The sequence below is a fragment of the Chlorocebus sabaeus genome, chromosome 24, assembly GCF_047675955.1.
Source record: "Chlorocebus sabaeus isolate Y175 chromosome 24, mChlSab1.0.hap1, whole genome shotgun sequence".
Classification (NCBI taxonomy): Eukaryota; Metazoa; Chordata; class Mammalia; order Primates; family Cercopithecidae; genus Chlorocebus; species Chlorocebus sabaeus.
Genome location: NC_132927.1, coordinates 48797120 through 48824109, shown reverse-complemented (window position 1 = coordinate 48824109; position 26990 = coordinate 48797120). Strand labels below are relative to the sequence as shown.

General features: G+C 43.9%; 1 protein-coding gene across 1 annotated transcript in view; it reads right to left on the bottom strand.

The window, feature by feature from the left end:
* RGS6 (regulator of G protein signaling 6) overlaps nucleotides 1-26990 on the bottom strand; it is a 620766-nt gene that overhangs the window by 84371 nt on the left and 509405 nt on the right. Inside the window, 9 exon segments of the mRNA XM_073011133.1 lie at nucleotides 1371-1432; nucleotides 2849-2947; nucleotides 5006-5080; nucleotides 6477-6558; nucleotides 9363-9439; nucleotides 13566-13630; nucleotides 19745-19796; nucleotides 21046-21152; nucleotides 24850-24900. Coding sequence (XP_072867234.1) covers nucleotides 1371-1432; nucleotides 2849-2947; nucleotides 5006-5080; nucleotides 6477-6558; nucleotides 9363-9439; nucleotides 13566-13630; nucleotides 19745-19796; nucleotides 21046-21152; nucleotides 24850-24900 — 670 coding nt within the window.

The window sequence follows — 26990 nt, the reverse complement described above, 5'->3', positions numbered from 1 at the left end:
GGAGGTATGAGGTGATTCTGCAGTGTACACAGCTAGCTGAAACGGCGACTCCAGAGTGATCACTACCTGACTGTAAGCTGAGCTCCAGCCATGGCAACTTTCCAGAACATTTGCATAGAAAAAGCAGGAATATCAGTGATTCTCAATGGGAGTGACTTTCACCCCACCGGGGGACATTTGGCAATGTCTGGAGAGATTTTTGATTCTCACAACTGTGGTGGTAGGGGGACTACTGGCCTCTAATGGGGAGAGGTCAGGAATGCTGCTAAATATCCTATAATTCATAGGACATTAAGAACACAACAAGGAATTATCTGGCTCAGAATGTCACTAGCACCATGATTGAGAAACCCTGGAATAAAGACGTGAGCCCAAGTCCAGGGATGTCCTTAGCCCCTGAAGGTAGAGTGTTCAATCAGACTCTTTGTTTGGGGTTGGAGTTTTTATACCTTCCATTTGTTGTAATTTATCTAGAAAAAAGATGTGAATCAACCCAGGGGCCAGCAGAGAAAGGCTTACAGGCTTACAGGGAGCTCACACAGCCAGCCCCCTGTAGGAGCTGGGCTTAAAAGACTCAGTTTATCTGACATCCCATAAATACCAAGACCCAACTTAAGCTCTTGATTCCTTCAGCAATTGGTCATTGCTTTAACGGCAGCATATGGACGAATAAATGTTCACTACTGAGCTGCCTGGTTAGATTTATTCCATATAGATTCCCCATGTGGTCTCCCATCTTCACGGAAGAGTTAAAAAAACAGACCATTTAGTTGATAAAATTGAGTCTATTGAGTCTCCCATGAGTTAACGGAGTGGAACCAGCTACTGGTGCAGACTGAAGCACACACATCGCTGTGGAAGCCAGGCTGGAGGGGCCAAATATTTTCTTTGCAGTTGATTCGATGCAGTTCAGTGGTTGATGGCGTGTGGAGGCGGAACTCTTCCCGATGATCCAGTCCCCTCCTGTCTATGCGGCCAGCGCCTCAAAGGACACGCATAATTTCTTTTCCCCTATAAAGTGAATCTGGGCATTTTATAGCTGAAAAGGGAGCAATTTCCATTTGAATTAATCAAGAGGCTGAAGGCAAAGGTGCATTATGTAGCTTTAAAGGACATTCTTCCTTGATTGACAAGGTCCCGTGGCCACCCCTTGTAAAGCCTTAGCAATGGAACATTTCTTGACATCACTCAAGGGAGGTCTGTTATCTTAGTTATACTCACATGGAGCCTGTGGGTTTTTTTGCACCCCAGTCTAAGAAATAACTGCAGTCTCACTCTTGGCGTTGAACACATTTGTTAACCATAACCCTGTAACATTTCTTCCCTGTTAAATTAGAAGAAAGCAGTAATATTATTGAAGGAAAACATACCTTTCAGCCACTTTGGACATTTTCAAACAATGTCTGTCGATCTGTGTGTTCAAAAATGTTATCTGGGAAAATAGAGAACATGGACATTAAGACCAAACTACAATTATTTTTTCCCCTCGCTCCACAAACCCAAATCCTGCATTTCCACCAAGATCCAAATAGTTCCTCTGGCCAGACATCTCCAACTCCCTCAGCTCTGCCCTCCAGCAACTTACTTGTGCCTCTGGACATCCCTATCATACAAGATTCACATTCTACAATTTAGCCTGTGTCTCCTCTCCTCCTCTACTGTGGTGTGATTTAAGTCTTGCTTTCCAAAACTTAAAGGCAATATATAGTCTACAAAACTTAGCAATGGCACGGACAGGTGAAACGTGCACCATAAATACCTATAAATACCTGTTTTGAATAATCCCCAGTGACCCCTCCTCTGCCCACCTTTCACATGCACGTCACGCCCATGTCCTTGGCATGCTTGACTGGAATCATCAAAGAGCTATTTTTCTGTTTTTTTTTTTTTTTTGAGATAGTCTCATTCTGTTGCCCAGGCTGGAGTGCAGTGGCATGATCTCAATTCACTGCAACCTCTGCCTCCCAGGTTCAAGCAATTCTCCTGTCTTGGCCTCCTGAGTAGCTGGGACTACAGTCACAAGCCACCACGCCCGGCTAACTTTTTTGTATTTTTAGTAGAGATGGGGTTTCATCATATTGGTCAGCCTGGTCTCGAACTCCTTACCTCAGATGATCCACCTGCCTCGGCCTCACAAAGTGCTGGGATTACAGGCATGAGCCACTGAGCCTGGCCAAATAGCTTTTTTTTCATAAATCCATTACCTCTCACCCATTAGATAATAAATTTGTCAAGGGCAAGCACCTAAAAGTTTACTCCTTTGGGTTTTGCCCTCTAGAAACTGGCAAGACATAATATAAACAGTAGGTTGCTTTGTTACCAGTAAATATCAGAAGGAAGTAATATAATTAGCCATTGTCTGTTGACCTGGGCTCCTCAACATGAAAGAAAATAACATTCAACCAAGTAATGCTGAAAAGGCATTGGGAGTAGGGCTTTATTTATTCTTAAGCTTTCCTTTCAAATCACAGTAATAAAGTACACCATCCTGAGCTGGTTTAGTCTGGAAGTGCATTCCAATTATAAGGACTGTGTGACATGAGCCCCCTCCTTCCTCCAGCTCCCACAGCGGACTGTGGGAAACCCCACTACAGCAGTTACCCCAAGGCACGGGATGACTCATTTACACCCTTTTCTAATAACTGCTGGAGGAACTGGGTAGAGAATTCTCTCTCAAACTTCCGTGGCTCGTTCACACACAGCACTTAAAGGTTCAATCACCCACAGCTGGGTTCCACCGTGGTTTCCAGGAACTCAAAGCTTGCTCAGTCTTCAGAGGTGAACATTTGAAAGGGTTTTTCAACTGGCCCCGTCTCCTCCTGGGAATGCGAGCCGTCAATTCATTCACCTGTTTCCGGATGTCCTCTTTTGTTGTTTTCCTGATTGGTTGGCTGAGTACATGCACTGGGCTCTGTGCCTGGGACTCTTCAGTCACGCCATACACGGACTAGGAGAAGAAGCAAGCACAGAGTGTCATCCACCTGCAGAGTCGGAGGGTGGCTTAGGGGTCAGCTAGTTCAATGACTCATCCAATTTCCTGAATCCCCTCATGACAATACGAGCTTGGTCTCTGCTTTTATTTCTTCAATGATGAGAATGCTGCCTCTTAAGGCATGCCATCTCATCTTTGGGGTACCACTATAACCCCAAATCCTGCCTTTTACTGGGCTGAAAATAGCCTCCTTGTATCTCAGTGTTTCTCCAGATATGATTCATAGACCATCTACAAAGAATCAACTGGGTGTGCTTGGAAAAGACATGTTGCTGAGTATGCCCTCACCCCCTGGACTTACTGCATCAGAATCTTTCTGGGTGGGTTTGGAAATCTGCATTTTTATCAAATGCCCCAAAAGATTCTGAATAAAGAAAGTTCAAGAACCACTGCCGAAGAGTATGCACAAAAGATCCCCTCTACATTTCTGTTGGTCAGCAGATGCCCATCTGGTACAAAACTGGGATGGCAGCCTTTCAGGGTTTCCCGTTCAAGTTAAACACTTTTCTGGCCTCAGTTTCTCCACATGTCTGTAGCTATAGCTACGTTTAAAGCTGTTCCTGGTATTATGGACAGACTAAACACAATCTTCACCATGGGAAAGAAACGAAACCCTGAAGGGCAAGCAATGTGTAGTCAAAATCATCAAAATAAAAAAGGGCTCAGATAAGGTGGATGAGACTCCATGAACTTCTGTAATGTTAGAATTACGGGGCTCTTGAAGATGAAATGAGGACATTTTAGGAATAACATTTTAAAATATAATACAGTGGGTATTATTATCTCAGCGAAGAACAAAATATGTAAGTAGATTAAAGAAGTTTATATACATACGCCATGTCTAGTGTGTGTGTGTGTGTGTGTGTGTTTTAAATACATACACGAAGGAGAGCTAATTGATCATCACAAGAAATATAAATGTTTGGGGATGCGTCTCCATTCTTTGGAAATTTTTTTTTTGTTTTTTGAGACGGAGTCTCGCTCTTGTCGCCCAGGCTGGAGTGCAATGGCACGACCTTGGCTCACCACAACCTCTGCCTCCCAGGTTCAAGTGATTCTTCTGCCTCAGCCTCCCAAGAAGCTGGAATTACAGGTATGCACCACCGTGCCCAGCTAATTTTGTATTTTTAGTAGAGACGGGGTTTCTCTATTCTCTCTTGGTCAAGCTGGTCTTGAACTCCCAATCTCAGGTGATCCACCCGCCTCAGCCTCCCAAAGTGTTGGGATTACAGGTGTGAGTCAACGCACCCGGCCCACTCTTTGGAAATTAATATTATGGAGTCTGGTCATGCTCTCCTGCAATATTGTCCCTGGTGCTGTGGAGAGGGTGGGATGTACAAATCGTGGGGGAGTCTGAGCATGGTACCCTCAGATATGCTGTGGCCACTACTCCTTTCAGTAAAGTGAAATGCAAGAGATCACTGGGTCATTCACAGTTGGGCAAGATGGTGGTTTGAGTTTGGGTGATCCAGCTCTATCAAAAAATAAAATAAAATAAAACAAAACATAAAAGAGACTTTCATTTGCCTCTAAGTACAAAGCTTGCTTTCACCTGTGAGCTTTGCCACTTCTTGTTCCTTTTGTTTCCTGCCTTCCCCACCACCTCCCCAGAGACAACTAGAACTTAACCCTTCAGAACACCTGACCCTCTTTCAGGAAGTCCTTGGGAAGCCCCTTACCCCTGTCCCCTCCAGGTCTGGCTTAGCTGCCCCTCCTGGGCTCCTCAACTGTCTTGTACATCTCCTAACACAGCATTCATGGCCCTGTTGCCTGTTGGCTTGTTTTACTCCCTGCCACGCTTTGGGCTCTGTGAGGACCTGCCACTGTATCCTAGCACTAGCACAGCCACAGCGCCAAGCATGCATCAGCTGCTCAATCAATATTTGTGAAATGGTTACAGTTTCAAAAGACAAAAGGTGGTGGAATTACAAGTAGCAAATTACTATTTGAATAGTACTAGAACTGGAAGGGCTATTCACATCAGGAATTTTTAACTCAGCTAAACTAGCGAACCTTTTTAACCTTTTGTGGATTCTTCAAACGTCGACATTTTCGGATGTCCATTTCTGTTGTGTTCACACAGCCTGGCTGAGAAAAAAAAAAACAGATCATATAAATTACTATGTGAAAATTACACTTCCAATTTAGCCCATGTCACACCAACAGGATCAATCTTTATCTTTTTCCATTACAGACAATGCATGATTTTTTTCCATTTTGCCATAATATGTGTTCCTCTGTGGAGTTCTCATATGATCTAGAAAAGCTTACCTCATAATCTAAGGATGATATGTAGAGGGTATAGTGCACAGTTTTTAAGAGCAAATTAGCTATTCAAGTGGCAAGATTGCATCAGGTACAGCCCTTTAAAAATTTTTTTTTAACATACTTAACCATTTGAAAAAGACTCCATGATATCAGGATGAGTAGCTATTTATTTATTTTTTGCTTTTAATTAAATTTTAAGAAGACCAATAGTTTATTCTTTTTAGTTCCATTTCCATAAGGAAAATGCAAGATTTGTTTTAATAACGTGAAATCAGAAATACAGTCAAACCTCATTATTTACACACTTTTGCATTTGTGAATTTGCCTACTTCCTCAATTTCTTTTATAACCCCCTCATCAGTAGTTGCACCTTGAGTAGACTGATGTGCGTGTTTCCTACTGAAATTGAACAAGGTGATGTCCTGCCTTTTTGTTTCAGGCCCGTCTATTTAGGGCTAATTTAGTGGCAACTTTTCTACGTTTTTGTGCTTTTTGTTGGTGATTTTGCTGTTTAAGATGGCCCCAAGGACAGTGCTGAAGTGCTGTCCACCGTTCCCAAGCAAGAGTCTGATGTGCCTTAGGAGGAAATAAACGTGTTAGCGAAGCTTTGTGCAGGCATGAACAATAGTGCTGTTGGCCATGAGTTTAATGTTAATGCATCAATGATACATATTATGTAAGGTGTCTTTACACAGAAACACATTTAAAAGGTTATGTATCGATCAGCTGATAAAAATGTTGTGGCCACAGGCTCACAGGGACCTAGCTTGGTAGTTCCCATGGGAGTGATGCTTCAATGTGTGCTAGTTCAGTGTTTGCAAAGACTTTATAGAACATAGCTGCCATGGATAACAAGAATTAACTGTATTCGACAGAGAATAGTTTAAGATTTAGAGTTGAATAGCAGTGGAAATGGAAATTGTTAATTTGGGGAATGTAAACCTTTGGGACCCAAAGGTCTTTTGGTGGAATTCCCATAGCTTCTCTTTTTGCAATTCCGTATTTTCATGAATGAATAATTTTTTAAAAGGTGGAACTTACATATATTCCAAGAAATTTACTAGATTATATAAATGAATGGCAAAACCAGTTCCACAAAGCTCAGCGATTTTCTTAAGACTGAGACACCTGGTGGCTAAAGACGGTCTTTTCCCTATAGAGATAAAAATGAAAAATTAAGAAAAAAAATCTAGAGAACTGAGTAGAGCTTTCTCACCACAGGCCTGTGGACATCCCAAAAGGCTCGTTCTTGACTATCCAAAATTTTCCTTTCTGTCTTGTCCTTTTTCCGGTCAATCCTGAAAGAGTAAAGAGAGGAAGGAAATAAGAGGCTCTGTATTCTGTTTTCCCTGCTGACACTTGCTCCAGCATTTGCTCCTGTTTCTAGGAGCTAAGTGAACACAACACCATTGGTACCCGCATGGTGCCTGCTCTCTGCAGAGCTGTGAAATAGGGGTGTATAATTCCCCTCCCTGAAAACCCCCGAAATTCCACACATGGTAAGACAACTTGTTTTAGGCTAGATTACTGATTGCCATATATGTGTAATGAACATGGTGGCCTAAGGGAAGAATAAGAATGCAGCTGTTCATCTGAAGTATTAAGATTTGGATTATTAAAAACCGAATTATCCATTGATATGCCCCCTCATCAAAAAGGATACTGCATATACAAATTATAAGATGGAATATAACCACCGTCTCACCAGCGTTCCATGTTCAAATTTGGAAGTTTGCTTTAGATTTAGAATCAGTAGAAAGAAATGTCTTTAAAATGCTGCAATTAAGTGTTTTATAAGTCACTTACACCATCTGGCTTTCTAAAGGCAGAATAATGGCCCTCGCATGAGACAAGATCCAGGAGGCAAATATCCCTGCCTCAGCTGGGGGAGGCACAAATTGCAAGAGGGAAATTGCAGGTGACAAAGACTTATTGTTCTGATCTGCAGCATAGATAAGAGGTTTTTTTCTTTTTCTTTCTTCTTCTTCTTCTTTTTTTTTTTTTTTTAAAAAAAGCATGTATTACTTCATTTTATTTCTTCAAGTAAAAAGCAACTCAGATTAATTGCTGTGTAACTCCTGGTTCTCGGCTCTCTTGGGAACCCTTTAGTTTACTGGACTGAAATAAACCCATAATCACCCTGTGATTTTTGTGATAATTACTGTGTACTTAGGTGGCCCACAATTATAATGTAATCACAGAGTTAATCAGAAAAGTTAATCGAGAAATACCATATATTTATGAAGTAACAATTTCCCCTCTGTTTATAACTTATGATGCTGTTTGATTCTGGAAGAATTAGCATTCCTCTTTGCTTTCCAGTGGCTTCTGAGTACACAGGCGCAATTCTGCCTTAGTCCAGTTGAATCTCAGCCTCCATCTCACCTACTCTCCCACCTTCACCTCTTCGGGGGCACCCAATGCCTGGTACCCACCTATCCCGGGGGCTGCTGGTTGGTCAGGAGGTGGCTGGCATCATGGACAGGAGAAAGGCAGAGACTGTCGGGGGAGGGTCACAACAATGGCAGTGTACAGGCCACTAGACCAGATGGCCTCAGGTCACTTCCAGCTGTGACCATAGCTGTGATGAGTCTACACCCACACAGCCTGAGACCCGGCTCCAGGCCATCGGCTGCAACACCACTCTGGAATGTGAGAGGGTTGCTCTGAAGACTCAGCGGCTGCTCACATGCAAGTGGTACCCAGAGGAAACATAGTCCTAGTCTCCCAGCTCAGCATCCCTTTCCTGCTCCTGTCCTACTTCTCCTGTTAACCATCCTGGCTAACCTAGACATCACCCCTGGGAAGGACAGGGGAGATCCAGATCCAATCATTCTGTTTCCCAGAATTAAATGGATCTGGTTGACAACCATGTTTGTGGGGTAGGGAACGCAGAGTACCCATTCCTCATGTTTCCTTAGAGAGGAAGAAATGTCCAGTATGTATCCAGGAGAAAAAATTCTGGGAAAAACCCTTCCGACTATTTTCTTCCTTTCATCTCTTGTCCTTTGGGGAGGACAAATGACTCAACTAATTGGTAGACTTGAAAGAAGAAACTGACAAAGTTCAGACTCTCCCTCTCTGGGCCCCCATCTGGGTCAGCCTGTGCTCAGGATAGCTGCTTTTTGCGTGCAGAAAACTTACAGGGGTCACCTCTGCCCTGGTGGGGTGGGGTGGAGATGCTGGGGAGAGGCCTATAGATACACACCTCTGTCCAGGAAGGGTAGGTTTAATTTGCACCTGTGGCCACATATCCAATGTCATGCCTTATAATCTTGTTTTTTTTGTTTTTGTTTTGTTTTGTTTTGAGATGGAGTTTTGCTTTTGTTGCCCAGGCTGGAATGCAATGGCATAATCTCAGCTCACTGCAACCTCTACCTCCCTGGGTTCAAGCAATTCTCCTGTCTCAGCCTCCTGAGTAGCTGGGATTACAGGGATGTACCACCATGCCTAGCTAATTTTGTATTTTTAGTAGAGACGGGGTTTCACCATGTTGGTCAGGCTGGTCTCCATCTCCTGACCTCAGGTGATCCGCCTGCCTCAGCTTCCCAAAGTGCTGGGATTACAGGCATAAGCCACTGTGCCCGGCCTTACTCTTGTTTTTTAATTAATGTAATAATCTGATATTTTGGACTCCAGCTGTCTGACTTCTGTGCCTTAGTTTTCTATTGGTTCTAACTCCTCCCCTGTCAGGGAGAAGAAGACACGGGCTACTTGTTGTTCTTCCTGAAACTCCAACCTGTTTTCCTATGAAGACAAAATCTCCAGTCCAACAGGTAAAACGGGGTTTCAGCCTTTGAGCACAGAAACTAACTGGAAATCTCTTGGGGAAATAGATACACCTTCTTATAACCAGAGTTCTACCTTTGGGAGGCTCTCCCTTGTCGGCAGAAACACACATTTCTGAAATTGTTTTACGGTAGCATTGGTTATGAAGGTGAAACTTATCCATCCTGACCTTAATTTCTACTCAGTTGCCCTTATGCCAGACTAGAAATACTAACGCCATCTGGAAACTTCACTTTGACAATCGCACCTTCACACCATTTCCAAATTCCAGAGTCTTTTCCTCTCTGAAATGGTCTCTATTAAGTTCACCTACTTTACTTGTGCTTCTGCTTGCATAAAGATGAATTCCCACTTCCTTGCAAAGGCCCTCTGGAGTCTTGCTAAGTTTTCCTAATGAAAAATGAAAATCAACAAGAAGGCATTAATCATCGTAAATTAGCACATCGACACCTATGCTTATTATAAGGCAGCCATCCATTCTGGTTACTTCCAACAGAATAGCAAGACCTGCTTTAAATCCCCTGGACATGTATCCAATTTGACTTTGCACCGGACCCTGATGTACAGAGCTGAACTATTAATATTCATTTACACACCCATTAAGTCTGAAGTCTCTGTGGTTCACCTGATTCCTCTCTTCTTATGTGTTTTACAAGAATGCAACTCACACAGCACTTGTTTCAAAGGTTGCTGAAAATAGGGAAAATTGTCTGTGGCTACTGGGGAATTAACGAGTCTTTGCCACCTGTTGGTATCTCTAGGCACAAAACCAAGGCTGGATTTCTCAGGACTTTCTTCCAGTGGGGAGCTGGGAAGGTCACAGGAAAGGAGAACCAAGGGGACCCGACTTTCATGCTTTTTCTAATGTCAGGATTCAAAAGTGACTGAGGCTGGGTGCGGTGGCTCACACCTGTAATCCCAGCACTTTGGAAGGCCGAGGCAGATGGATCACCTGAGGTCAGGAGTTCAAGACCAGCCTGGTCAACAAGGTGAAACCCCGTCTCTACTAAAATTACAAAAATTAGCTCGGTGTAGTGGCAGGTGCCTGTAATCCCAGCTACTTGGGAGACTGAGAGAGGAGAATCGCTTGAACCCGGGAGGTGGGGAGGTTGCAGTGAGCCGAGATCCGGCCACTGCACTGCAGCCTGGGCAACAAGAGTGAAACTCCGTCCCCCTCCAAAAAAAAAAAAGTGGCTCAAAAAGAGTGTCTACGTTTATGATGTTCATGAAAGAAAAAGCCAAAAACAGAAAGAAAGGTCATTGAGGGTTGGCATTAGAGAAAAATAAAAGTATTTTCTCTAAGTCTGTAGAGTTACCTAATAGAACATGAGGATGGGCGGTGAGGAGGGGAGCTTGACAGGCACCCTAATGATCCTCCTAATTCTGATGAATGCAAGGCTGGAGCCCATATTATGCTATGTATTTTCATAGAGCTCATGCCAACACTAATTGATTACCCTCATTAATGGATTATTAATATAAAAGGAGCTTCAGTTGGAGAGTACCACACATGAGCTCACAGTTATTACCTAGGCTTGGTGCACAAGTAGTTCTAAAAAACTGTCTTTTTGACTCTTCCACTGCTCACAGGAAGCAAAACTGGTAACGCCTCAATGTCAATCAACTGTGACACAGTCATAGTATAGAATTCTAGGCAGCCATTAAACACAGTAATGTAGATTATAGTTACTGACATGGTAAGGACCCCGAGATACCTACAGTATAATGACTGGGGAAAGAGAAGCAGTTGCCACAATAATGTTTATGGTATGATTCTAATACAGATTTGTAAAGAAAAAAATGTATGCATAGAAAAAACTTAGGTGGGTTACATTCTCTCCTTTCTTTGCTGTTTGAATTTGTGTTTTTATAAAAAGAATATGTAATCAGAAAATTTATAAAAAATTATTGCATTTTGGAAGCAAAATGTTTTGGTTTTGAATCATTTTTGTGCAGAACTTCAACCTGAGAGCACATTTTTTTTTTTTTTTTTTTGAGATGGAGTGTTGCTCTGTTGCCCAGGCTGCAGTGCAGTGGCGCGATCTTGGCTCACAACCTCTGCCTCCCAGGTTCAAGAGATTCTCCTGCCTTAGCCTCCTGAGTAGCTGGGACTACAGGCGTGTGCCACCACGCCTGGCTAATGTTTTTGTATTTTTAATAGAGACGGGTTTCAGCATGTTAGCCAGGATGGTCTCGATCTCCTGACCTCGTGATCTGCCCACCTTGGGGATTACAGGCATGAGCCACCACACCTGGCCTCAATGCCATATTCTTTACAAATACCACAGCAGAACATTAAGGGACAAGATAAGAGAAATTGAATCAAATACAGCAGGAGTTGATGCTGTCTGATTTCTGTATGGGACCTCTTTCTAAAACATTGAACATATGGGGAAGAGACACATGGGAGGGAGGGGCCCCAGGCTTCTACAGTCTGGGCCTTTCCTCAAGGTTGTGTTAAGGAAGTAACGTCATCATGTCAAAGCTACTTGCACTGGGTGCACAAAGAGTACAACAGCAGTCTTTTGAAGGAGGGTGATGTGACTGCTGGACATTGGGGCAGACAGGGGCACAACCAGGCTCCCAGTGTGTCCAGAGCCGCAGAACAAACAGGCCAAGGTTTATCTGGGGAGATTATGATGTTCCAACATATGATCATCCGCTAATGCAAACTCTATCCAGGTCCTGAGGCTCTGGACAAACTGCTGCACTGCTTCTTCCTCTTCTGCCCCTTGCACCCCATTGACAGGTCCACAATGCCAGTGGGATCAAAGAGGTGAAGGGCCACGCACAGGTCCTGCTCCCTAGTGGCATGCACATTCATACTTGGGCTGCAGAGAGGGGAGCGATGGCCCTGCTGGCTTGGTAGGCTTGGGAACATGAACCAAGGAGAGGTAAGGCCTGGCAGAGTGGGGCCTCACACTCGTTTTGAAAGACTGAGGCAGTAAAAGCAGGAGGGGTTTTGGAGGTGGGTGGGTCTGAAGATGCTGTTAATGCTGGACTATGCAGGGAAGGATTCTCTGCTGCCCTTAATGTTGCCCCTCCTCCCACAGCTGCTGGCCCTTCAGTCACTCACGGCTCAGCAGCACATCCTTCGGAAGACGTATAGGGAGAGGGAAGTGGAAGGTACAAGAAAGTTCGGGCAATTTCTCCCATTCTCTGTGATCCACAAAAAGTTCAGTTTGGGGTGAAAATTTTGCAACCAAAAGTTAAAAAAAAATGTAAATGATCTATGAGTTTTCAAGTGCTTTGGTTTCTGGGCTCTGTCAAATGGGAATGGATCCAAGTTTGATGGTGGGGCCTCTAATTTTTGCAAGAAGTCCCATCTTATGAAGGATGATAGAGGGGGAAGGTAAGAAAGCTGGGAAGTAGATACCTCATGTGACATACATCTTGTCTTACTTTCTCAATTGAATTTTACCCTTAGATTCTGCCTCTGTTACTAAGCAGAGGAGAGTGGGTATAAAGATGCAATTTAAAATTTTGATTTAAAATATTATTATGTAGTAAATTTGACTTTTTTCCTTCTGTACAATTCTGTAAATTTTAACACATGTATAGATTCATACAACCACCACCACAATCAGGATACAGAACAGTTTCATCACCTTCCAAAAATCTCCTACCCCATCCATAACCCCTAGCAATCATTGATCTGCTTTTCATCATGATAGTTTTATCTTTTCAAGAATGTCCTATAAATGGAATGGCTGGCTTGAGATTGGTTTCTTTCACCCAACATAATGTCCTTGATACTCATTCAAGTGGTTGTGTGTATCAATAGTTCATTCTTTTTTACTGCAGAGTAGTATTCTATTGTATGGATGTACCACAGTTAGCTTAACCATTCAACTGTTAAAGTGCATTTGGGTTGTTTTCAGTTTTTGGTTATCACAGATTAAGCTTGTGTGAACATTAGTTTATAGGTGTTTGTGTGAACATGAGTTCTGATTTCTCTCGGGTATGTATATAGAAGTGGGATTACTTGGTTATATGGTGTTTGTTCAACTTTATAAGAAGCTGCCAAACAATTTTCTAGAGTGGCTGTACCATTTTGCATTACCACTAGCAATGCAGGAAAGTTACGGTTGTTCGACATCCTCACCATCACTTGGTATCATCAGTATTTTTTATTTTGGCCATTCTAATAGGTATGTAATGGTATCTCACCATGGATTTAATCTGCATTTCCTAAATGGCTAATAATATTGAACATCTTTTAATGGGCTTATTGATCATCCTTGTGTCCTCTTCGGTAAAATATCTGTTAAGTCATTTGCCTATTTTTAAATTGAGCTGCTTATATTTTTATTGTTGAATTTTAAGAGTTATTTATGGAAAAATACAATCTTATTGTGATGGTCAGAGGAGGTGAGAACAAAGGAGGAGAAATAGATCCTTCCTTTCCACTGTCTGAAAGGGATGAAAGGGGGACAGAAGAAAAAAAATAAGCTTAGATGGAGCTACAGATATGATTTTACTCTCTTCTCATATCCTGGAAAATAATCATACTTACTGCTTCGTAATCTGCCAGTTCCAGCCTCGCTTTATTCTGCATTGTCCTCTTACAGAGATAGATGGCTGAGGGAAGAAAAGAAATGACAACATGTACAAAACCAGCAGCACAATGGAATTATAAGCCCATCCATCCATCTGTCCATCCATTCACCCATTCATCCATCCATCCAGCCAGCCATCCCGCCCGCCCACCCTTGCTGTGTGCCCAGCACTGTCCTGGGAAAAATATGTTTTCTAAGTGGACATCATGACCCCGACCTCTAGAAATCTTTTTGTAGTCATGATCAGATGAGGACTCCTCCATATTCCAATCCTAACAACTCCCCTTCTTCCTCCTTACTCTACTTCACCCTGAACATCCTTCACTTGGAGTGATATTTCACAAACATGACCACATTACTCCTGTGCCTAAAAGCTCTGCCTTGAATCCTCAATGGCCTCAGAAATAAGGCTGGGTTCATTAGGGTGGCAAATATATTCTTTATGATCTGCTCGCTGCTTATCTCATCAACTTCTTCTCCCTCATGCAGGCACTGTGAGGCCACCAAACTCTTTTAGATTCATTCCTTTGTATATGCGCCCTTTTTGTAGAAGGTCTTTCTCTCTTCTCTCCTTCCCTCTGTCTATCTGGCAACCTCCTACTAATCTTTGAAGACCCAGGTTGGTGTTTCAGATAGCATCTACACATCTTCGACCATGGAACTAAATTCCATTGCACTGAAATCCTGTATTTACTAGACTGTCCCCTGCTCTAGGCTGAAGTCTCCTTAAGGGCAGAGGCTATGTCCTGCTCAGCTTTCATCCCTGTCCCTAGCACCAGAGCCTGTCTTGCCAGGTACAGTAAAAAGGCTATGGAAAGGGAAGACAATTTAGGTCTCTCAACCCAGGCTAAGGAAAGGTTTTTGGCCCGTGGTTTCCCTGTTTCTTCCTCAAACGTGGCCTTCATCATCACTTCTCCCTACCTTTCCTTCTTCAATGTCTTCCTCCTTCTCCAGAGCCAAGTGGAACAATCCAGGGAAACCAGTAGATGAATGGCATAAATAAATGAACAACAGAATGATCAAGAGGGAGTGCCAGAGAGAACCTGTGATCATTTTGTTGTTGGACAACAAGATCTCTTTACTAAGAGATCTCTAGTCAACTCTTTGCTGGATCAACCTACTTCATTCATTTGTTCTGAAAAATTTACTGATACCTATGACATTTTGGAGCCTGGAAGCTGGCAGCCTACCCTCTGGCATGCCCACACTTCTGGCAAATTATGTGCTCATAAGAGTCAGTTGTGGTTGTTATCTGCTTATGTCAGGCACATCTGTTATTTTAATCACACAAGTTCACTAAATATTACATGTGTCAATGAAACTAATGTGCAAAGAGAGAGAGTGTTGCTTCTATGAAAACTCAGTTGAATGATCTGGAACAATTTAATGAAGGAGAGTCAGCTAAGACAGTCGCTGGTGAATTTGATACAGGTGAGATAACTGGAAAAAGGAAGAAAAATAATAAAAATCTAGGAGGGGCCAATGTACAAAAGACTACAAAAATGTCTTTACATTCTTGATGCACTTTAAAGACACCAAAACAGGGTAGTTTATTTTGAGTGTGGTTGATTTAAGAAACTAAAATCATTCAGCTCATAATCAAAGAGAACACTGTGGTCCTACCTCACAAGGCTGTCAGATGAGTGTTCCTTTGCATATCTTACCTTTCCATATGGTGCTTTAAGGTGTACATATGTCGTTTTAAAAATGATTTTCTACTTACCAACTTTTCCAATGAACGAAGCAGCTATAGTGCTTCACTGGGTCTGATAAAGGGGTGTCTGATCTATCACAAAGTACCTCCTTCAGTCTCTTGGAGTCCTGGCAGAATTAGGGACAACCTCAGGCAGGAAGCTTGACATGTCACCAGCCCCACTGGGCCAGGTCTTGATTACCTTCGAGCAGTGCAGGTCAGTGGAGGTGGCAGCTGCTTGGACAATGCTGCCCTGGACAGTATTTTGCATTTGCCAAATGTAAAACTCAGAAAAGGCTAACCTGGATTTGACTATGGGTTTTATGCAGGCAGAGTCATCCCAAGAAATGTCCAAAGGGGACAGCTGGGTCAAAATGGGGCAGGGGGGTTGTGAAGTGAGGTATTATACATGGAATGCAGAGCTGGGGTCACTCCTGATGGCCATGAGTCACAGGGTCACATGCTACTAGCTAATGTCCCTGTGCCTAAAGTCACACAAGAAATCTTTTCACCACAACGAGGAAGGTGGGATGTGGCTGTTCTTGGCACAGAACTCCCTGGGGCTTGTCTGCATCCCAGAGTGCCTTCACCAGGGCTTGCTCTAACTTCCAACCAACTCTAGTGACTACTGGCGACACCAGTCAGCCCTATAAGAGGGCATCTGGAGGAACTGTCTTAAGCTCAGATACTAGTTTCTCTTGGATATTTAATTTCTTACCAAAAAATTTGTATTTCCCTGTCCTTACATCTGGCATTGCAGCCTTACCTATATCTCATATCTCACTTAGATAAATCCACTGCCATCTCAAGTTCACCATGTGTCACCAAACAAAAGTGGAACATATTTAAAAATTGTATAAAGGGAACAGATTCATGTATTATATGTGCTATTGAATTTCTTAAAAAAAATTGAGCTTATCAAATTTCAATGTACTGGAGAAACTGACCCCTTTCTGTACTTTCTGCCTTTACTAGCAACAGCATTATGTACCTCAATCTCCTAAACTAGGGAACCTATAACTCACTTATTTCTCTATTTTCTTCATGCTCTCTGATGACTTTTTAGAGTTACAGCATTTTAGCACTGGAGGTAACCTTGGCAACCATGAAGTACAGGCCCCTCATTTACAGATGGGGAAACTAGAGGCCCAGAGAAGTGAAGTGATGGACTCAAAGGCTAGTTAGTGATGGAGATGGAATTAGAATTGAGGCCCAGTGCAGAGTTTTCTCTATGATATTCACCAATCCATTTACTCAGTCACTCATTCAAAAATGTACTGAGTGTCTCCTATGGGCCAAGTACTGTTTTAGGTGCTGGAAAAATCACCATTGTAGCAGCTACTGCTTCCATTGACCCCACTGAATATCGGGGACTATTTGACTAAGTCACAGCCCTTACTTAATCCTCCACAGTCCACTCACTTGATCCCCCACAGTACAATGGTGATTTTTCAATCTCTAACATAGAATTTGACAGAGTGGGGACCAGTAAATGTTTGTTGATTGAATGAAAGTGTCTGGTACTTCATCAGTCTAAATCATATTATATTGAATTCTTAGCTTCAGTTTCACATGCTTCCTGGTGAGAGGGTCACCATTGTAGCAGCTTGATCCCCCACAGTCCCCTTGCTTGATCCCCCACAGTCCACTTGCTTGATCCCCCACAGTCCCCTTGCTTGATCCCCCACAGTCCGCTCGCTTGATCCCCCACAGTCTGCTCGCTTGATCCCCCACAGTCCCCTTGCTTGATTCCCTACAGTCCGCTCGCTTGATCCCCCACAGTCCGCTCGCTTGATCCCCCACAGTCCGCTCGCTTGATCCCCCACAGTCCGCTTGCTTGATCCCCCACAGTCCGCTTGCTTGATCCCCCACAGTCCCCTTGCTTGACCCCCACAGTCCGCTTGCTTGATCCTCCACAGTTCGCTTGCTTGATCCTCCACAATCTGCTTGCTTAATCCTCATAACAAATCGATGAGGTGGGTTCTGTTATTACCCCCATCTTATAGATGAACCAATTTCTTCCCAAGTTGGGAAAAAACTTGGGAAAGTGTGTTCATTGTTGGGGACCCACAATAGCTTCTCCAAACTGCTGACTCCATTCTAAACGTCTCTCCTTGACGGTCAGGGCCTTTTTATAAACCCGCCCCTCCCAAGCTATTCAGCCTTCTCAATCATTCATCACATAAAACCTCTGAATACTCAAGCCAGATCCTCACCATGCCTTTCTTCCCTGCATCATGCTGCCTGTCATGTTACTACTCTAATCTTAATATGAGGTCTCTGAGGCACAGAGAGGTTAAATAATTTGCCAAGATCACCCAGCTAGTGGAACTGGTTGATCCTGGGGGCTCACTGTGCTGGATTCTCTCTTGGTAAATACATCCTGATTTTGTAACTAAACTGCTTTGGAAACCCTGGGGAGTACTGGTTTTTCTTTGTTTTAGAGACAGGGTCTTCCTCTGTCACCCAGGCTGGAGTGCAGTGGCACAATCATAGCTCATTGCAGCCTTGAACTCCTGGGCTCAAGTGATCCTCCCATCTCAGCCTCCCGAGTCCCTGGGATTACAGGTATGTACCACCACGCCTGGCCCCTGGTGAACACTTCTGCATCCTGAACCTTGATTTTTCCCTCTGACTTGCCATAATTGAGGCACAGGAATTTAAAATAATTTTTCTTTAGTGAGAACCTGAAACAAACTGTTATTTCTCTCCCTGTTCATGATGCACAATTAAAATTATGAAATGAAGAACACCTGTAGACACAGGGCGCTGATGCCCTTTAGTACTCAGCATAAGATGGCCTAAGCTTTATGGAAGAAAATATTTTAATCTTACTTGGGCCCAGGTATCTGGTCTTACCATCCTCCCACCCTCTCCACTGCCTGGAAAAATAGTGGTTTTCACATTTACAAGGGCACACGTTGCTGCATGGAACTGAGCTACAATTACTCAAATTTCAAGTTGGGCTTTCATGAGCAATCTTTTCAGCCTCAGAAGCACTAGTTTCATGAGCAGTCAAATGCAGCTTTCGCTTGCAGCCGGAAGCCTTCCTGGATCCACTTATCACATTGGTCAGGGTGCAGCACAGTGTCAAAGGGCCCACGGTGGTGCCTGTGGATAGCCAAGCAGACAGCCCCAGGGCCTGCCCTTCTGCATGACTGACATCCTCCACACTTGGCCGTGGAACAACTCCAGCCTTAGTAGGTAACAACTCACTTGTATTTCACGCTCAGCTTGGTTCCCTGTTGTCGGTTTCCTCTTGCTCGAACATGTGACTCCAAGGTTGTATCTTATCCCAGGGGTCTCCCAGACAGGCTCCCCTGATCACCACCTAGCTGCATATCTCCCTCCCGCTCATCACAGCTGCATCTGCCTTCCTGTCTTAAACAATTCTGCAAAGAAGCTGCAGGTCTCATTGAGTGTCCCAGTCCCCAGGAGAGCCACAGACCAGACTGCCACAGCAGCTGAGTCAGCAGCAATGATGCATGCAAAGGGGTAGTGCTGCTGCTACAACCTTCAGGCATGTCACACACAGGACCATGAAAGAAGCATGGGTTTTGGAGCCACTCAGATCTGAGTTCGAGTTCTGCTCCCTCTAGTGAGTGTCTGTTGATCACCTTCAATAAAGAACCAGAACTGTCAGTGGATATTTACCGAGCACTAACTCTGCCTCAGACATGGGCTATGCACTGGAGATATGAGAATGCACAAGCTGGACCAGCCTCTGCCCTCATGAGGCTTACAATCAAGGGAGCATTCAGACAATGTGGTAGTGTGAGGGTGTGGCCTCTCTGGGCCTCAGGTTCTTTCTCTTAAGCATAGTGATAATATAACTTCTGCAGAGAACTGGCATATAGGAATATTAAATAATCTCCATTGAGAGTATGTGGCAGAAGAAGTCTTGTAGGTCCCTGTCTGGAGACAGAGAACTCCCAACTTCACTCACTTTTTATTTTCCTAGTCCAGGATGACTTCTGTATACCTGTCTCTGGTCTCTCTCCTTTTTCTAACTTGCAACTATCAAGAACACCAAAAGGTTCTTAGTAAGTTTTGACAAGTCTGTGACAACAGAAAGGGCCAGGAAGAGGTAGCCCCTTGATCCAGCCCTCCCTGAAGCCCTATCCTTGGAAAGAACAATTAAAAGTCACCATCCCATAGTGTTGCTGTGGATCCTGGTTCTCCATGGCCCCAAGATGAACATACTGACCACCCTTGATAAGATTTTTCTTCCCTCTCCTGCTTCCCCTCCAAGGACTACACCTTTCAGTGAGCTGGGCCTTCCTCTGTTATGTGGAACAGGATATTTGTTATAAAGCAACAATACGAGAAAGGACTAAGCAGAAAGGACCCTCCTGCCCATGTACCACAGTTACCCACACCAAGCATTTGTCTTCTGCACACCCAGAAGTGACACACAGTGTGGGCTGTGGCTTCAGTTCTCACCATAGTCAGTGTTTTCAGGTTCCCAGCAGTTCGAAGGCCAGAAGTACGGAGCCTGCAAAGGAGCATGGGTGTCAGGGCTCATAGGTGTGCCATGCCTGCACTTCCCTCCCACATCCAGGGGGGAGCCTCCCTGATGGCAGGCTCTCCCCCAACTCCTTCTTGCTGATGCTACCCCACAATGCTCTCCTCTTCTCTAATGCAGCTGAGGTGAGTCAACATTTTAATCTAGGCATTGACAAATAAAATGTAAGGTAAGCAAAACAAATGCAAAAATGAGAAGTTTTGTTTACAGGGAAATATATTCTTATCCTGAGACAACAGAGGTCTAAGTACAAAAGTCAGGCTGGCATAACTTACTGGGCACCTAAGCCCATGTTCCTTTTCTCCCTTTAACTTAGTCTGAAGAACTCTTCTCCCAAACCCTTTGGTTAGACCTTCACTCAACCCCATATCCTCTGCCCTCATTACCTCTAGGGAAGGATCTGGGAGAAGGAATGTAAAATGGGTGGGGAGGGTGATTAGGTAGCAAACAGAAACTTCACTCCGGAGAAGGTAGCATGAGACAGTAGAAAGATCAAGGTCTGTGCTATCAGGCTCACTTAGGTTCAAATTAAGGCTGCTCCTGGATTTACTAAATGACACTTTAATTCTTTGAGCACTTCAGTTTTCTTATCTGTAAAATGGGTGATATTTACCCCCTAAAGTGTGCTTTTCAGAATAAATGAGGAAATCTGTACAAAGTGTCTATGATGGTCTGAATGTCTGCGTCCCCCTCAAATTCACATGTCAAAATCCTAATCCCCAAGGTGACGGTATTGGGAGGTAGGGCCTTTGAAGCCCTCACAGATGAGATTAGTGCCCTTATAAAAGAGGCCTGATATAAGCTCCAGGTCCTGTCTGCCCTGGGGGGGATGCAGCTAGAAGGTACCTTCTATGAGCCAGACAGCAGGCCCTCACCAGACACCAAATCTGCCGGCACCTTGGTCTTGGACTTGCCAACCTCCAGAACCATGAGTAGTAAAATTTTTTTGTTTATAAGATACCCAGTTTATGGTATTTTGTTGTAGCAGCCCAAAGGGACTAAGGCCCAGGGCATGGTAGGCTCTCAGTGACAGCCTTTTACTATTCTCTAAGTGAGTCACCCAATGGTCCAGACGAAAGTTCTCTTGGCTTTCCCAGTGCTGATGAGGAGTGAGGGTTACTCCCTCAGATATCCCTAAGGTTTTCTTTGTAGTTCTAAGCTGAGATCAGATGATGTTGAGAAGAAAAGGTTCTTCAGGAGGAGGAGCCAGCAGGCTTACCTGGAAACGATAAAAGGTACCATCATCCTTCATGGTGAGAACATGGTCCGAGATTGGAAAGATGTAGCCCTGGGCAGCGATAAGGCTTCCCAAGTGTATTGCTTCAACTGTAAGAACAGTGCATAGAGAGAGAAGGAATTAGGAAGCAGGTTATTTGGCTGAAAATTAAGCTGGGAGATCAGAAGTCAACTGTCATCACCCCTAGATGACTGTGTTGATGACATGATTGCCCTTGCTCAGTGTGGGGGTGAGGAGGGGAGATGCCAATGGCTGGAAAGGGCCACTGTGTGTCTGGGACTTGAGTGAATCCCACCTCCAAGAGTCTGACATTGCTTCACCTCTCTCTACCCTGACCTTCAGAAGAAAGTCTGGCTTCAGGGTCAAGGGCATAAATTCTGGCATAGATGAACGTGTATTTAACTGAGATACATGAAGTTATTAGCAGTGTCTGGTACAGGTCAAATACTCCATAAGTGCTGGCAGCTCTGATTCATATCAGTTTCATCATCCCCAGCAGTAAGAATGCAGCCTCACTACCCATAGGGACATAGGTCTCCCACTGCGTTCCCCAGTATGACAGTCCCATCAGGGATGAGAGGGGTGTTACCCTTCTCTTATGGACAGAGAGGAAAACCTCACTTCCTTTGAAAATTAGAGGAGGGACACTGAAGTGGGCAGTGACAGAGAGAGGCCAGCCTGATAGAAATACTTATATTTTTGCCACAGTCAATCTGTTCCTTTGTTCCTTTAGCACCAGCCATAAATAGATGCACATAGGAAGTTGAGAATATAGGTTGGGCATGGTAGCTCAGGCCTGTAATCCCAGCACTCTGGGAAGCCGGGGTAGGCGGATTGCTTGAGCTTAGGAGTTTGAGAACAGCCTGAGCAACATAGCAAGACCCTGTCTCAACTAAGAAATTTTAAAAAAAAGGTTAAGAATTTAGATTTATCCTGAGCAGAGCTAAGAAAAAATAACAAACCTCAATGCTTCTACCACAAAAAGTAATCTTTCACAAATCCAAAAGTACTGTTACAGGTTAAGACTAATTTTTGTTAATGTGCTCAGGGAGTCTCTAGCAATTATTAATTTCATGAGCTCTGACTTTTTAAAGTAGTTTGTTTTGGCTTTACTTGCAAATTTTTCAAGAAGTTGAATACAATGCAATGTTTTGCTTATTAAGGACCACCTATTCTCCTTTGAAAGAAACATACATGTAACTGGTGGAATTAGAATGAATGGAGTTTTATTTTACTTACTTAGTGATGACAAATTTGCTATTATTATTATTTTTTTTTCAGAGACAGGTCTCACTCTGTCACCAAGGCTGGAGTGCAGTGGCACGATCACAGCTCATCGCAGCCTTAAACTCCTGGGTTCAAGTGATACTTCTGCCCCAGCCTCCCAGGTAGCTGGAACCACAGGCACATGCCACCACATCTGTCTAATTTCTTTTATTTTTACATTTTTTTTGTAGAGGTAGGGTCTTGCCATCTTGCTCAGGCTGGTCTTGAACTCCTGGGCTCAAGGAATCCTCCCAGCTCAGCCTTCCAAAGAGCTGGGATTACAGGCATGAGCTACCATGTCTGGCCAGTTTGCTTTTTAAAGTCTATAAGCTTCAAGAACCATGAGTCCAGCTAGAACAGAAGTTTCATCATCAGCAGCTGCTCCTTCCCCATAGGAGAAAGAACAAAATCCTGTAGGAAGGTGACTTTCATGCCACCAGTCTTGGAGCTAAGACTCTACCTTCATTCTCTGAGCAAAAATGTTTTTGCTTAGACATTGGCAATGGGGCCAGGTGCGATGTCTCACACCTGTAATCCAAGCACTTTGGGAGGCCAAAGCAGAAGAATTGTTTGAAGTCAGGAGTTCAAGACCAGCCTGGATAACACAGTGAGATCCCATCTCTACAAAAAATAAAACAAAAAATTAGCTGGGTGTGATGGTACGAGCCTGTAGTCCCAGCTACTTGGGAGACTGAGGTGGAAGATAGCCAGGGAGGTCAAGGCTGCAGTGAGCTATGCTCGTGCCACTGCACTCTAGCCTGGGTGACAGAGTGAGACCCTGCCTCAAAAAACAAAAAGTAACCACAGGAAACTGGCTGATGGGAAGAAGAAACGAGAGAGGGGCAGACGCTGGATCTGGCTGTTTCCCAAGGCCTTGGTTTGCCTCATCTCCCCGCTTCTATTCCCAGTTGACAAATTGTTCTTAGCTCCGCTCCTCCTCAGCCACTTCTCAGAAGCCCAAACAGGCCCCAATACCATGGTGTCTTCCCAAGGGCATCAGAGTATAACAGATTTTCATAGAAATAACTCTCATCATTCAGGACTCTTCACAGAAGCTTCTCACGCCAGGGCTGGAGGATTCCTGAAGCTCATTCTCACATACTGCTAGCCAATTTAGGGTTCTCATTATAGCAATAATAAAATATATATCAGGAACACAATGGTTATTTTAGGAGGCAAAGAAGCCAGTGCTCTTGGAAGAGAAAAGGCGGCCATGAGGAAATACGTTCCTTAGTTTAGCATTATAATCACAGGAAATACTGACTTTAAATACATGTAACTAAACAGGTAGATGCTGATCCAGTCCAGGCTCTCCAGAGGACTCAGAGGTCCAGGCTGCATCAGAGACAACATATAGGGAGTGGCTTTGGGTTCTATCCCTTACATAGGGTTAGCATTTATAGTTTTTCCCCCGTGAATCAAGAACTTGACTACAATTAAGACTTTTCGCTAGTTGTGAGCGTAGCCACTAATGAAGCGGGTGAAAAGACTCAGGTCACTTCTATGAATGATCTGCTTTCTGGCACTCAGAGTTCTAACAACTGTATATAATTAAACTGCATAGAAACTGTATTGTTTTGCAGGCAACAGCAGATTAGAAATGTTGGGTTAAAACACAGGAGTGCCAAGCTGACACACTGATTCCCGCAGGAAATCACAGCTGAAGGTCACAGATCCAGAATGGGTACTTGAAAAAAATCTTCAAAAAGCATTGTGGTTCAGGGCCATTTAATTTGGGGCAGATAAGTTTAATCACGCCAATGTCCATTAAGAACATCAGAGTGTATTAGTGGATCTTTATAAATGTGACCTTCAGGCATCAAGAATACTCAGTTAATCAAGGCGAAGGAGTATGTAATAAATTCAGAAAAGTATTAACTAATAGCACATGGGAATAAGCTTTACTTATCTTGAATTTTTATTTTTCTGGAACACCCCCCCCCCCCCGCCCATTTCCTAATTACGCTGTGAAAATGAATTTTACTCTCTATTTTCTGGTGGGAGGACAGATTGGAAAATTGTTTTATTGGCCAGGGTTTTGTTGTTGTTTTTCTGGTAAGGACTTCCTAATTGAAATGCACAATTAAAGTTGAAAGAAACATCATTCCTTCACTTCTTGCAGAAGCAGAAAACAGAGGGAGTCTTAGCAAATAATTAAACATTTTAATTGTGGATCAGGCAATCTAATTTTAAGAGCTGTCTCTAGAAGGCTGTTCAGTGACAGTGCTACAACTTATCTTTAATTGCTGCAGCTAACGAGAATTCAACTCATTTCACACATTATTGTACGGGGCTCTTTGGCATTCTAAATAGTTGCTCATTTCCTCAAAGCGTGATTTAAATTTACAGACAAATATTCAGGAGAAAATAATTTTATTTGTAAATAGAATGATTCCACATCTTGGAACTCGCATTTACAAGACCAGCTCTCAGGAGGGTGGGAGAATCTAGTCTGGAACTTGGTTATGGGATGTTTTACTGATACCAGGGGAGAGAAGGGCAGGGTCAAAGGTCAAGTACCTGGGTCCTCAATGGAAAGGTTCTTCATAAGCCACTGCACGACGTCAGTACCTGCAACGACAAAGCAGTTTCAGCTGAAGACCTCCTGGGTGTTTAACACTGTGGCAGAAGAAACATGTTTACCTAAGAGAATCCTAATTCCAATCAGTCCACACTGTAGAGCAGGATAATATGGACACTTTTTTTGGTCCTAACCAACCCTTTCCATTCTTCAGTACACTTCCATAGTTACAATTCCATTCTCGTCCAAAAAACACTCACTTCTGATGATGCAGGATGAGCTTGTATTCACATTTCTAGGCAGTGTCTATAGAGGACTTCCCGAGACATGCTAGGTGAAGCTTTATCATGCCTGGCCCCCAGACCATTTCTTGAAGAAGGAGGCCTCTTCAGCTCCCTACCGTCAATTACAAGGGCTGACCAACACAGGTGACCTCATAGGTTCTTGCCAAACTCTCATCTCTTTTGGCACAGGCCTACCCTGAATGAATGTGCCCCTGCATTCGTGGCAGAAACGTCTATGTATTCACCAAGACCTCTTTCCTCTCCTCACTGTGCCACAGCTAGATTACATTTCCAGACTTCCCTGCACTTAGATCTGGACTGAGTTCTACCCATAGAATGTGGGTAGAAATGGCATATGCCACTTCCAGACCTGGACCATAAAAACTCCTACGTGGGTCTCCATAGCTCTGGCCCTTTCAATCGCATCTGCTGGCTGGATGTAAAGACAGTAGGGAGGGAGTCATGGTTCCAGCCATGGACATTATGCCCATGTGGGGCTCTGACTTGATGAGGAATAAACTTTGTAGTGTTCAGCCCCTGAAACGTGGGACTTAGCTGTTTCGATAACTAGTATTACCTTAATGAATATAAATCTTAACAGTCTGAAGTAACTTTTAAAGCTTGTCTACTCCAACCCTAGCCAATACACAAGTCCCATTCACAACACCCTGGACAAGAGATGCTGTAACCTGTGTTTAGAATGCCTAGTACCTGGGAACTCACAAACTTCCCCCTACCCAGCCTGACCCAGTTAAATCAGCCTTGATTTATCTGAACAGAAACTTGCCCCTCTCTGACTTCCTCCCTTGGGCCTCAGTTTTGCCCTTTGATGACAGAAAAACAAACCCCAACCTAACCACTCTGTGCGACAGCCCTTCAGCTATTTGGACAGTTCTGCAGCATACCAGCGACGTCCTCCCTCCAAGTGCAACAGGCCCGGGTCCCTCAGCTGCTTCCTTGCATGGCCTGGACTGGAGTTCCTCACCATATGTTCCCAATCCTCTGAATATGTTCTCTTCTGTCTGCCTGTCTTTGAAAATATGACCCACAAATGATGTTCTGAGAGCAGCCCTGTGTACACGGGAGTAGAGGAGTCCAGTTTTCTGGAAGGTTCTGAATTTCTGGTCAACCTACCTTTGCCACCCAAAGATCTCATTTTAAACCAGTGCAGACCATTGAAGGTGTGACTTTGTCACCTCTGAATTGTTTGATGGAACACAGCCTGCAAGGGAAGACATTTCTAGACATCAGAGTCCTACCGTGGGTCTGAGGCTTTGGTCCGAGGGAGGGGATGTGCCAAGGACTCTCCTGGGCTGGATGCCTGACTGAAGGCCTGGGGATCCAGCCGAGGGGCTTCATGAGGATTGCCCTCTTCCCAGAGAGCAGATTTCTTAGATATGTGACTGGTGGCCAGAAGTGGGACTGGTACGGGACAGGGAGCCTAGACATTTTGTTTCTCTCTGGGTCCGTGGCAGGTGAAGTAACCCTGCACAGTGGGACCCCCAGGGCCATCCTGGTCCTCCTGTGTGCCCCATTTCCACCGACACAGCCTTGCAATTTTGCAGTTTCCCTGCGTCAACCTCAAAGGCAGCACTTCTAGGCTTCTCCTCACTCTTACTGCTCCTGGACGGCATCTGTGAGTTAAACTTTAGATCAAAAACATTCCTATTCATTTGGATTTAGAGAGAGAGAATGAATAGGTGTGTGTACATGTGCCTGTGTGTCCCTTTCCTCCAAATTCTACAAGTTCAACATTTGTCCCAGGAAATGAAGAACAAAGCAGAAATCAAATAAGAACCGTAGCCCCAAGCTGGGGGTGGGAGAGAGACTCGAACCTGTTTTTTCCTCAAAAGAAA